This window comes from Vipera ursinii, assembly GCF_947247035.1.
Source record: "Vipera ursinii genome assembly, chromosome: 7".
In the NCBI taxonomy this organism is placed as follows: domain Eukaryota; kingdom Metazoa; phylum Chordata; class Lepidosauria; order Squamata; family Viperidae; genus Vipera; species Vipera ursinii.
Genome location: NC_139521.1, coordinates 75,819,425 through 75,830,893, shown reverse-complemented (window position 1 = coordinate 75,830,893; position 11,469 = coordinate 75,819,425). Strand labels below are relative to the sequence as shown.

General features: G+C 51.6%; 1 protein-coding gene and 1 long non-coding RNA gene across 2 annotated transcripts in view; one reads left to right on the top strand and one right to left on the bottom strand.

Moving 5' to 3' along the window:
- Nucleotides 1–11,469, bottom strand: part of LOC310643138 — a 366,287-nt gene that overhangs the window by 68,499 nt on the left and 286,319 nt on the right. The gene's annotated exons all lie outside the window — the stretch shown is intronic.
- LOC310643571 (transcription factor COE3-like) overlaps nucleotides 1–11,469 on the top strand; it is a gene marked incomplete at its 5' end in the record, with an annotated part of 62,493 nt that overhangs the window by 50,310 nt on the left and 714 nt on the right. Inside the window, 4 exons of the mRNA XM_083368044.1 lie at nucleotides 1,544–1,609; nucleotides 4,952–5,129; nucleotides 5,838–6,023; nucleotides 8,067–8,240. Of these exons, the coding sequence (XP_083224170.1) occupies nucleotides 1,544–1,609; nucleotides 4,952–5,129; nucleotides 5,838–6,023; nucleotides 8,067–8,240 (604 nt within the window). The remainder of the gene's footprint in view (nucleotides 1–1,543; nucleotides 1,610–4,951; nucleotides 5,130–5,837; nucleotides 6,024–8,066; nucleotides 8,241–11,469) is intronic.

Genomic DNA, 11,469 nt, shown 5'->3' with positions numbered 1-11,469 from the left:
ACTGTGGCGTCCCTTGGTGCTCTCTGGGCTGGGTGGTTTTCTTGCAGACATTTTATGACCCAACTAGGCAACATCATCAGTGGTAGAAGGGAGGGGGGTTTGCAGAGAGGAGGAGGAGGAGGAGGAAGAGGACGAGGACGACGACTGTGGGGTCCTGGGTGCTCTCTGAGCTGGGTGGTTTTCTTGCAGGCGTTTCATGACCCAACTAGGGAACATCATCAGTGCTAGAAGGGGGAATGGAGTTTGTCAGCAGGAGGAGGAGGAGGAGGAGGGGGAGGGGGGGAGGAGGAGGAAGAAGAAGAAGAAAAGGGGGAGAAGGAAGAGGAGGAAAGATTTGCACAGCCTCAGTGATTTAGTTTCCGTCCCAGCCAAGCGATGGCTTTGTGGATCCAACCAAAAACAACAACAACAACACCGCACCACAACCAGAACCCAAGAACAGTCCCTGAAATTGGAGAAGAGTTGGCAACCCCCGCTGGGTCCACACCGCCCAGCCTCCTCCGGATGCCTTCCATTTCCTCTCCCACGTTGACTTAACTCCGGCCCGAAAAATTACCCGTGGAGCGTTGATGAGCTGCCGTGTTCGCGGATGGTAATGTCCACCCAGCCACTGACCCCAAAGCACAAAGTACGCCCCGGTTCTGGTTGGGCTGCAGACGTTCCCCTTGGGTTAGAAGGACCCGGGGCAAGGTTTTGGATGTGGGACAGGATTGGCCCAAGGAAGGATTCCCATCTCCACGGAAGGACTGGGGCGGGGGTGTGCGTGTGTGTGTCCCGTGTTGAAATGCACAAAGCGTCGGCCTGGTTGTAATGTACTGAATGCGTTCCGGCGGTGGACGGTCTCCACAGCTGTCCGATCCTTGCAAAGCACCCTTCCGGCTCTGGACGCCTGCCAGATGCCTCAGCCAGGATCTCTGGGAAGATCAGAGAGGGACCACAATGCATCTGGAAAGCCTGCGGGAGAGAGGAAGAAGGGTGTCTGCTGGACGGTGTGAACGGCTGACCTGCCCAAAAAACTTTGACTTTCTTTTAAGCTGTGTCGAGAATTCTTCTTTACGGCAAGGGTGTCCAACCTGGGCAACTTTTAAGACCCGTCCGCAGGTCAAGGTTGGATGCCCCTGCTTTACGGCTTCACGGCCTTGATTCTGATCTCGATCAATCCCTAAGAATAGAGCGGGAAGGGACCTTAGAGGTCTTGTAGTCCAGCCCCCTGCTCAAGCAGAAGGCCCTCTGCTATTCTGCACAAATGGCTGTCCAGTCTCTTCTTAAAAGCCTCCAGTGATGAATCACCGGCAACTTCCGAAGGCAAGCAGTTCCCACTGGTTAATTGTTCTCCGGACGTTTCTCCTTAACCCCAGGTTGGGGTTAAGCTGATCAATGAAGCTTTCATGAAATGAATTTAATTAAGTTGGACGAAGCTTGATCGCGAGCACAGCTAGAGCTTGTGTAACCATCTTGGGTTACTTCCCATCAAAATCCTGTCTTCCAAAGCGTTCTTAAACGGGAACGGTTCTTTATCACAGTCCCGTCTCTCTTCTCCTAGGAAGTCCTGCTGAAGAGAGCAGCGGATCTGGTGGAGGCTTTGTATGGGATGCCCCACAACAATCAAGTAAGTCTCACCGCCCTCGCCCTGGCAGTGGGGAAGAGCAGAGAGAGGCCAGCAACGTCCTGCTTTGGTTGAACATCCAGGTTGTCCATGGTCATTGATGGGCCTGGTCATCTAGGCCCTGATGATGCTTGGTGATCAGTCATGGTCCTCCGATCAATCAGGGAACACTGTTTCCATCCCAGGTCTGGATGGACAAAAGCAGACTCTGATTCAAACTTAGCAAGCCCACATACCTGTGGATTCCACCCTCCTTATAAAACTATAGTTTTCCAGATTGTCTGTCTGTCTATCTATCTATCTATCTATCTATCTATCTATCTATCTATCTATCTATCTATCTATCTATCTATCTATCTATCTATCTATCTATCTATCTATCATCTCTCTCTCCACGTCTGTCTGTCTGTCTCTCTGTCTATCTATCGTATGGCCTGCAGCTCCGTCATATAAAGATAGCCACTTTGGTATAGTGGTGAAGGCCCCAGGCCAGAAACCAGGAGACAGTGAGTTCTAGTCCTGCCAGCTGGGAGACTTTGGGCCAGTCCCCAGGAGGCGGTGAGTTCCAGTCCTGCTTTAGGCCTGAAAGGTCCTCAGATAAGCAGCGAAGGCTTTTTTTAAAAATCCCATTTATATCCCGCCCTTCTCCGAAGACTCAGGGCGGCTTACAATCTAAGAAGCACAAACCAATGTGCTTAGCAGTAGCCTTCATTCTATGTATATGCCTGCTTATTAGGGCTTTCACACACACCCCAAGCGGCATTATTACAAAGTCAGCTTAATTGCGCCCAACAATCTGGGTCCTCATTTTACCTACCTGGAAAGGATGGAAGGCTGAGTCAACCTTGAGCCTGGTGGGACTCGAACCTGCACTAATGGCAGGCAGCTGGTGTTACTTAAGGAGGCATTAGCCCCCACTGCTCCACCAAGGCTTCCAAACCAAAAACGAAGGAAGTCCAGCTGCCGCAACTCAACCTCTACACAACTCTACCTGGTTGACTAAGAATCTACACTGAGGGTCTCTGGGTTTTTCCAGCTACACCTGATGAAGGTGAGGAATGAAACAGGGCCACCAGAGACGGCTTCAAAGACCAGAGGACCTCTCAGGGCGTTATTTTTTGGGACCTTCTTTTAAGGCCACCTGGAGGTATCTGAGTTTTTGTAACCCTACCTGGGAATTCCACATGAAGCAGGCAAAGCTGTCAAGATGCCTCCTTGGGACACAGGTGGTTGCCATGTTCCAGCTTTTCCTACCTGCCCCTCGCCGGACTTCAATTCCTAGGATGTCTCGGGTGGCACATCCAGAGGTCTCCAGGTTTTAGAAGGACCCCGTGCAGAAGGCTGATTAGCCCACCTTCAGTTGGCTGCAAATGCCTGAAACTCTCCTAGCTTTTGTGTGTGTGTGTGTGTGTGTGTGTGTGTGTGTATGAGAGAGAGAGAGGAGAGAGAGAAAGTTCTCTCTCTACAACCTTGCACTGCTCTGGCTGGGCCCATAGAAACATCTGGCTCCCAACCCAACATCTGTTTCCCATCAGGAATTCCAGGGTGATTGAGTAACCGGCTTAGAACAGCTCCTTGCTTCCTCACACCGCCCCCCCCCCGCCCCCCCCATCCAGGGACCCAGCCAGAGTTTTCACAGCTCAGTCATGGCTCACGACACCTGGGCGGATGCAGCTCCGGTCCTGAGGAGGCGTCAGGTCAGGCCAGGCAAGTGGGAGGTGTGGTTTTTTTTATGGGCCAGAGTCCCCCTGACTTCCTTTCCAGGGCGTAAATCTTCCACACCCATTCAAGGGTGACCGGCAACAGGGCCGGTGAGGCCAAATTCTCAGCCGCCCACCAAGAAGATGGGGAAGTCAGCGTTGGGGCCTGGCTATATGCCACACTCATCGCTTTAGAAGATAGGACGGCCGGGTTGTGCCGCAGGCTAAGCAGGGTTGGGTTTAAAGCGGGTAAGGTGGAGCGTGTGAACTCGCCCGTTCGATGCAGGAAAAGGGCTTACAGAAGAGGAGATCGCTGTATTTTTCTCTTCAACCATTTAGAATAAAGAATGCTAGGGCTGGGAGGTATCGCAAAGGTCTTCTAGTCCAACCCCCTGCTCAGGCAGGGAATCCTGTATTATTCCAGACAAATGGCTGTCTAATCTCTTCTTGAAAACCCTCCAGTGATGGAGCACCTGCAACTTCTGGTGGCAGGCTGTTCCACTGGTGAATTGTCCTCACTGTCAGGGAGTTTCTCCTTAATTCCAGGTTGCTTCTCTCCTTGATGAGTTTCCATCCTTTGCTTCTTGTCCTGCCTTCAGGGGCTTTGGAGAATAGGTGGACCCTGGTGATTGGCCCAAAGTCACCCAGCTGGCTTGCATGCCTAAGGCGGGACTAGAACTCACCGTCTCCTGGTGATTGGCCCAAAGTCACCCAGCCGGTTTTCGTGCCTAAGGCGGGACTAGTATGAATGTCTCCCGGTGATTGGCCCAAAGTCACCCAGCCAGGCTTCATGCCTAAGGCGGGACTAGAACTCACCGTCTCCTGGTGATTGGCCCAAAGTCACCCAGCTGGTTTTCGTGCCTAAGGCGGGACTAGAACTCATCGTGTCCTGGTGATTGGCCCAAAGTCACCCAGCCATTTTTTGTGCCTAAGGTGGGACTAGAACTCACCGTCTCCTGGTGATTGGCCCAAAGTCACCCAGCCGGCTTGCATGCCTAAGGCGGGACTAGAACTCACCGTCTCCTGGGGATTGGCCCAAAGTCACCCAGCTGGCTTGCATGCCTAAGGCAGGACTAGAACTCAACACTTCCTGGTGTTTGGCCCAAAGTCACCCAGCCGGCTTTCATGCCTAAGGCGGGACTAGAACTCACCGTCTCCATTTTTCTAACCTGGTGCCTTAGCCTCTAGAGACCAAACTGACATTTTTGCGGGTCCCAACTGATATTTCCCCACCCTGTCCCAACCATGCCTTTTAGTGTATGGAACCATTACAGAGTTACGCCTGCTTTTCCTTCAGCAGCCGAAGCTGACCAGATAATGTTCTTCCCGGCCTAGGGATTTTCCATATTGAGGGAGGATTCGAACCCGGCTCTTTCCCAGCCCAACACCTTTCCCCTTTGGGCAGACTTTGGCTGCTGGGCCCTGGGAAAATCTCCCATCCTTCCAGCTCTCCGATCCCCTTTGCAAGGACTCTGTCCAAGACCCTCAACCCTCCCCAGATATGCTGGGACTTCAGTACCCAGCATCCCCAGCCAGTTGCATTCCCATCACTTTTGAGGTAGGCAAGGCTGGGAACGGGGTGGGGGTGGGGGGGTTTCCAAAGCAGCGAAATCTTGACACAGATTGATCTCTTGCACCCACCCAGGACATTATCTTGAAACGGGCAGCGGATATCGCCGAAGCCTTGTACAGCGTCCCACGCAACCCGAACCAGCTGACGTCCCTGTCCGGGAACCATGGTCACTCGGGGATGATGGGTGTCAACTCCTTCGGGAGCCAGCTGGCCGTCAACATCAGCGAGTCCACTCAGGGCTCGGAACAAGGTAGGCCGAGGAAGTCCTCGCTTGATCGGCCATTCGTTCCACAAGCGTTTGAAATTACGAGAGTGCCGAATGAAGGAACTTCATTTGACCGTCTCATGATGGCTTCCACAGGGGTAACCAGGATTGCCGTCATTGAGTGAGGCGGCCACACGGGCGCGTCCCTTAACAACTGCAGTGGCTTAAATTTGGGGCTTAATTGCGGTCACAAGTGGAGGACTACCTGTCCTCGGATCCGTCCCAGCCGATCGTCCTAATCTGGCATTCGGAAGGAGGGGTGGACTACTCCTAAAGCTGGAGGCTCCATTTGCCAATCCACCCTAAGCACCATCCGACCTAGGGTGGGTGAGAGAGCACAAGGCAAGTCCTCGAGTCATGACCGCGATTGAGCCCAAAGTTTACGTCACGAAGCGAAACATTAGTCGAGTGAGTTTTCCCCCATTTTATGACCTTCCCCGCCACAGCTGTTCAGTTAGTAACTTGGTTGTTAAGCAAATCTGGATTCTGTTTGTCAGAAAGTCGCAAAAGGGGGGGGGGGTGTCACGTAACCCCAGGTCGCTATGACCATCACAAGTAGGAGCCAGCTACCAAGAGTCCGAATTTTGATCCCGGGACCCCAGGGGATGTCCCAAGTCGGTGCCGTTGTAACTTCGAACGGTCGCTAAATGAACGGCACTGAATTGTTTTTCTCTCGGTATCCTGATCTTGCAGGATACCCGCGCAGTGCAAGCAGCGTCTCGCCACGGGGCTACGTGCCCAGCTCCACCCCGCAGCAGAGCAACTACAACACAATCACGTCCAGCATGAACGGCTACGCGGGGGCCACCATGACTGGTCTTGGGGTGCCAGGCTCCCCCAGTTTCCTCAACGGCTCCACCGCCAACTCCCCCTACGCTAGTGAGTATCGTGGCTGCCCGACAGAGACCGACAGTCGGGCCTCGGTTGGATTCATTGCTTGCGGGGGGTTCACACAAAGGCTTGTGCTTAACCTAACGGACTAGATGACCTCCAAGGTCCCTTCCAACTTCTTCTTCTTCTTCTTCTTCTTCTTATTATTATTATTATTATTATTATTAGTAGTAGTAGTAGTAGTATTTAATTATTTATTATTATTATTATTATTATTATTATTATTATTATTATTATTATTATTATTATTATTATTATTATTATTATTATTATTATTATTATTATTATTATTATTATTATTACAACAACTTTGGGGACGTTTGGTGAGCCGGGGCTGTATAGACTGGAGAAAGACCAGGGTGGTGAAACCTCTCTCTGTGCAGAAGGGCTGTTTGTGAATCTGTTTTCTTTCCAGATGCATTGTTTGTTTGTTTATTATTTTCACAAATAATTCAAGGCGGGCAAACATCTCCAACACATCTTTCTCCTCCTGTTATCCTCACAACAACAACAACAACAACCCAGTGAATTGAGGTGGGCTGAGAGGGTGTGCTTGGCCCAAAGTCAGCTGGCTTTCAATGGCAAAGGCAGAACTAGAACTCACCGTCTCCTGGGGATTGGCCCAAAGTCGCCCAGCCGGCTTTCATGCGTTAGGTAGCACTAGAACTCACCATGACCTGTCATTGACTCAAAGTTATCCAGCTGTTTTTCACGGCTAAGGTCGGACTAGAACTCACCAAGAAAGTCCAGTTACCTTTTGGGAAAGCATCTTTGGGGCAACCATGACCTGTCCTGGAGGACAGAGAATCTCCATAGACAACTCTAGATTTCGGTCGGTTTTGATGGCCATCACCAACTCCTACAAGGGAACATCCTTCTGAATGGACTTGACCTCTTCTGGAGAGACCAAACATCTGGGGGAGACTTCCCGGTCTGGAAAATTTCTTTCTAGCCCCCTGGAAGACCTCAGTCCGACCCCAAAACTGGACAGCAGAGAAAACCTTGGTGGACTTTTGCACAGTGGTGGAGGACAAATGGAGGAGGAGGAGAAGGAGGAGGAGGAGGAGGAGGAGGAGGAGGAGGAGGAAGAGGAAGAGGAGGAGGAGGAGGAGGAGGAGGAGGAGGAAGGAGGAGGAGGAGGAGGAGGAGGAGAGCTGTGGAGTCCTTGATGCTCTCTGAGTGATGGTTTCCTTGCAGACGTTTCATGACCCAGCTGGACAACATCATCAGTGCTAGAAGGGAGGGGGGTTTGCAGAGAGGAGGAGGAGGAGGAGGAAGAAGAAGAAGAAGAAGAAGAAGAAGAAGAAGAAGAAGAAGAAGAAGAAGAAGAAGAAGAAGAAGAAGAAGAAGAAGAAGAGGAGGAGGAGAAAGACTGTGGAGTCCTTGATGCTCTCTCTGCTGGGTGGTTTTCTTGCAGACGTTTCATGACCCAACTGGGTCACATCATCAGTGCTAGAAAGGAGTGGTAATGGGGGAGGAGGAGGAGGAGGAGGAGGAAGAGGAGGAGGAGGAGGAGGAGGAGGAGGAGGAGGAGGAGGAGGAGGAGGAGGAGGACAGCTGTGGGGTCCTTGGTGCTCTCTGAGCTGGGTGGTTTTCTTGCAGACGTTTCATGACCCAACTAGGGAGTATCATCAGTGCTAGAAGGAAGAAGAGTTTGCAGAGAAGAGGAGGAGGAGGAGGAGGAGGAGGAGGAGGAGGACTACGACTGTGGGGTCCTGGGTGCTCTAATGGTTTGGAGACGTTTCATGACCCAACTAGGGAACATCATCAGTGCTAGAAGGGAGGGGGTTTGGGAGGAGGAGGAGGAGGAAGAGGAAGGACTGTGGGGTCCTGGGTGCTCTCTGAGCCGGGTGGTTTTCTTGCAGGCGTTTCATGACCCAACTAGTAGCATCCTCAGTGCCGGAACAAGGCACTGATGCATAGAAGAGGCGGAGGAGGCCAGCCGCCTTCCTCCCTTCCCAGGACTGGAGACCCCCCCCTTCTCTGCCCCACTGACCCCTATCCTTCTCTTTCCCCCCCCCCTCCCTGCAGTCATGCCATCGAGCCCACCCCTGGGGGCTTCCTCCACCCCTGCCGGCGTCTTCTCCTTCTCCCCGATCAACATGATTTCGGCGGTCAAGCAAAAAAGCGCCTTTGCGCCCGTCGTGCGCCCCCAGGCCTCCCCGCCCCCCACTTGCACCAGCACCAACGGGACCGGCCTGCAAGGTAAGCCGGCTTGTCTTCCACCAGGGTTACAATCCTGGCGGCTGTCGCGAGCTCCTCCTCCTCCTCTCCTCTGTGTACAGGTAGTCCTCGACCTAACAGCGGCTCGTTTAGCGAACGTTCAGAGTTACAACGGCCCGGAAAGAAAAGTGACTTACGGCTGTTTTTTTCACACTCACGACCCTCGCAGCATCCCCCCTACGTGATCGAAATTCGGACGCTTGGCAACCGACTCGTCCTTATGACGGTCGCCGTGTGCCCAGCGTCACCTGATTCCCCCTTTTGCGACTTGACGAGCGACGTCAGTGGGGGGGGGAAGGCGGATTCGCTTAGCGACCATCTTACTCCCTTAAGGAATGCAGCGATTCACTTAACAACTGGGGCAAAACTCGTTTAAGAAACGTCTCGCTTAACGGCAAAAACGTTAGGCTCCACTGTGGTCGTAAGTCGAGGACTGCCTGTCTAGCCTAGTAGACGGTGTGTTACAATCTCGGCAACTTGAAGATGCCGGCTGGGGTGATTCTGGGAGTTGAAGTCCAGCCCTCTTCACGTGTCCGAGGTTGAAAAACACTCTCGGGACCTACACTTATAATCACGTTGTGAACCAGAAAAATCATTTTGGGGGATTTAAAAATAACGTAAGAAATATTAAAAACCTAAGCAGAGAACGCTTCCTTGAAAGAAAGTAAAACAAAAATGCGTCTTCTCTCGCCCCAAAGTGTTTGTGGGGCCTAGACGGACAGGAATAAACCCACTTTGGGGGAGGGATGGGGTTGGTTGGGCCCCGTTTTCACCCCCAAGAGTTTTTCAGGCTGAGGAGAATTTAAATGTTCTCTCACGCAGCCTCTCCTGGAAGCGAAAACCTTTCTCCTTGGCCTGCTCTCGCTTCTCAAATAAAGAGCAATCAGCCAACTGGGCCTCAGTGAGGACCGGTCTGTTGTCCGGGCCGATTGGTAACAGAGATTGGAATTCCTCCAAACCAGGGGTCTTCAAACTTGGCCCTTTGATGACTTCTGGACTTCAGCTCCCAGAATTCCTCAGCCAGCGTGGCTGGCTGAGGAATTCTGGGAGTTGAAGTCCAGAAGTCATAAAAGGGCCAAGTTTGAAGACCCCTGCTCCAAACCCTCAATGGACAATTTTCTTTCCGACTCCACAAAGTCCAGCCAGGAGCTGCTCTGTCTTAGGAGAGGACCTCTTTTTCCCGTGAAGCTGAAGAGCTACCAGATGAAGCAGCGTCTTCCCAGGAATTTCCTGGTGGTGCCTTTTCCTTTCTCCTCCCTACTTCCCTTCCTTCTGTACACCCTAGGACGGTGCACCCCCCGAACCTCTCCTATTACTGGTGGGAATGGGAAATTTGCATTATTCCGTAATCTAAAGCTTCTGGGGGCTCTTTAAGGGTTACCAATTTAAATCCAGGATAAGGTGTTTTTACTAAGAGGAACCAGGCACCTTATTTCTCTTGTCTTCGTAGATTCTCAAGTGTATCTTTACTGCAGTTTTTATTGCTTCTCTAACTTCTCTTTTTATTTTTATTTCTTGGCCTTCCTCTTTCCTTCCTTCCTTCCTTCCTTCCTTCCTTCCTTCCTTCCTTCCTTCCTTCGTCTCTTCCTCCCTTGCTTCCTCCCTTCCTCCCATCCTTTGTCCCTCTCTTTGTTTCATCTATCTCATCCTTCCTTCCTCCCTTTTCCCCTCCTTCCTTCCTTCCTTCCTTCCTTCCTCCCTTCCTCTGTGTCCCCTTTTTCTCTCCCTCCCTCCCACCCTTCCTCTTCCTCCCTCCATTTCATCCTTCCTTCCTCTCTCCTTTTTTCTCATTCCCCTCCCTGCCTCCCTTCCCTCCCTCCCTCCGTTTCATCTGTATCGTCTTTCCTTCCTTTTTCTCCTTCCCTCCCTTTCTCTCTTCTTCTCTGCCTCTCTCCCTTTTTCTCTTTCTCCTTCCTTCCTTCCTCTCTCCCTCCCTCGGCTTCATCCGTCCCTTCCTTTTTCTTTCCCCTTTCTTCCGTCCGTCCCTCCCTCCCTCTATTTCATCTGTCCCATCCTTCTTTCCTTCCTTTTTCTTTCTCTCTCCTTCCTCCCTTCCTCCCTCCCTCCCTCCCTCCCCCTCGCTGCTTGCTCAATCCCACTAACTACTAGACCAACCCTTTGAGGATTCTGCAGACAAGTTTCAAACAGCGTCTCGGTCACTCCAAGGATTGGCTTATTCTTAATCACAGTATGTTCCTTCTCTCCTTCCGCTGCTTTGCCTTCTCCATTCCCTCTCTCTCTCTCTCTCTCTCCTCTGCTCCTCTCCCCTTGAACAACTCCTCTGCAACAGCCTGCCATGTTGTGGGAGGCCCCCTTTGAGGACATTGGGCCAAAAGTGACCTGCTCACAACCTGGGTTCAATCCAGGTTAAGAGTCATGATTGTATGTCTACTTTGGAATTGGGCATGTCCAATTTAAGGAAGAGAAGGGCCAGGGGTGACAAGATAGCTGTCTCCCAATATCTCAGGGGCTGCCCCAAAGAAAAGAGGGGGGGGGGTGTCAAGCTCTTCTCCAAAGCCCCTGAAGGCAGGAGAAGAAGCGACGGGTGGAAACTTGTCAAGGAGAGAAGCAACCTGGAACTACGGAGAAATTTCCTGATGGTGTGAGCAATTAACCAGTGGAACATCTTGCCACCAGAAGTACTGGATGCTCCATCACTGGAGGTTTTTAAGAAGAGACTGGACAGCCATTTGTCCGAAATGGTATAGGGTCTAGAATGGTGTAGGGCAGCGGTGGCGAACCTATGGGACGCGTGCCAGAGCGGGGCGCTCGGAGCCCTCTCTGTGGGCACGCGTGCCTTTCTCTTTGGCTACGTTTTCGCAGGAAAAGGCCGTTTTTCAAGCCCCTTCCTAGCCAAAACAAGCCTCCGGAGTGAGCGCGCTGTTTTCAGCTTTGAGTTATATCAAATCTGACACCAGAAACAGACTAACGGATGACCTGAGTGCTGCAAGTGTTGCTCTCAAACTTACAAAGTATAAGCCAAGGCTAGACAAATGATCAGCATGCGTACAACAGCAGAAATCACATTCATTGTTCAAAAGCATGCCAAGGGAAAACCTTTACCTTTCAGTAGAAAGTCGTTTGTATCATTGCAAGCTTTGTTATTGTGTTTTTCTTTTTAACTAAAACCTCAGTATTCAGATTAAATTGCCGTGTTGGCACTTTGCGACAAGTGGGTTTTGGGTTGCAGTTCGGGCAACCGGTCTCTAAA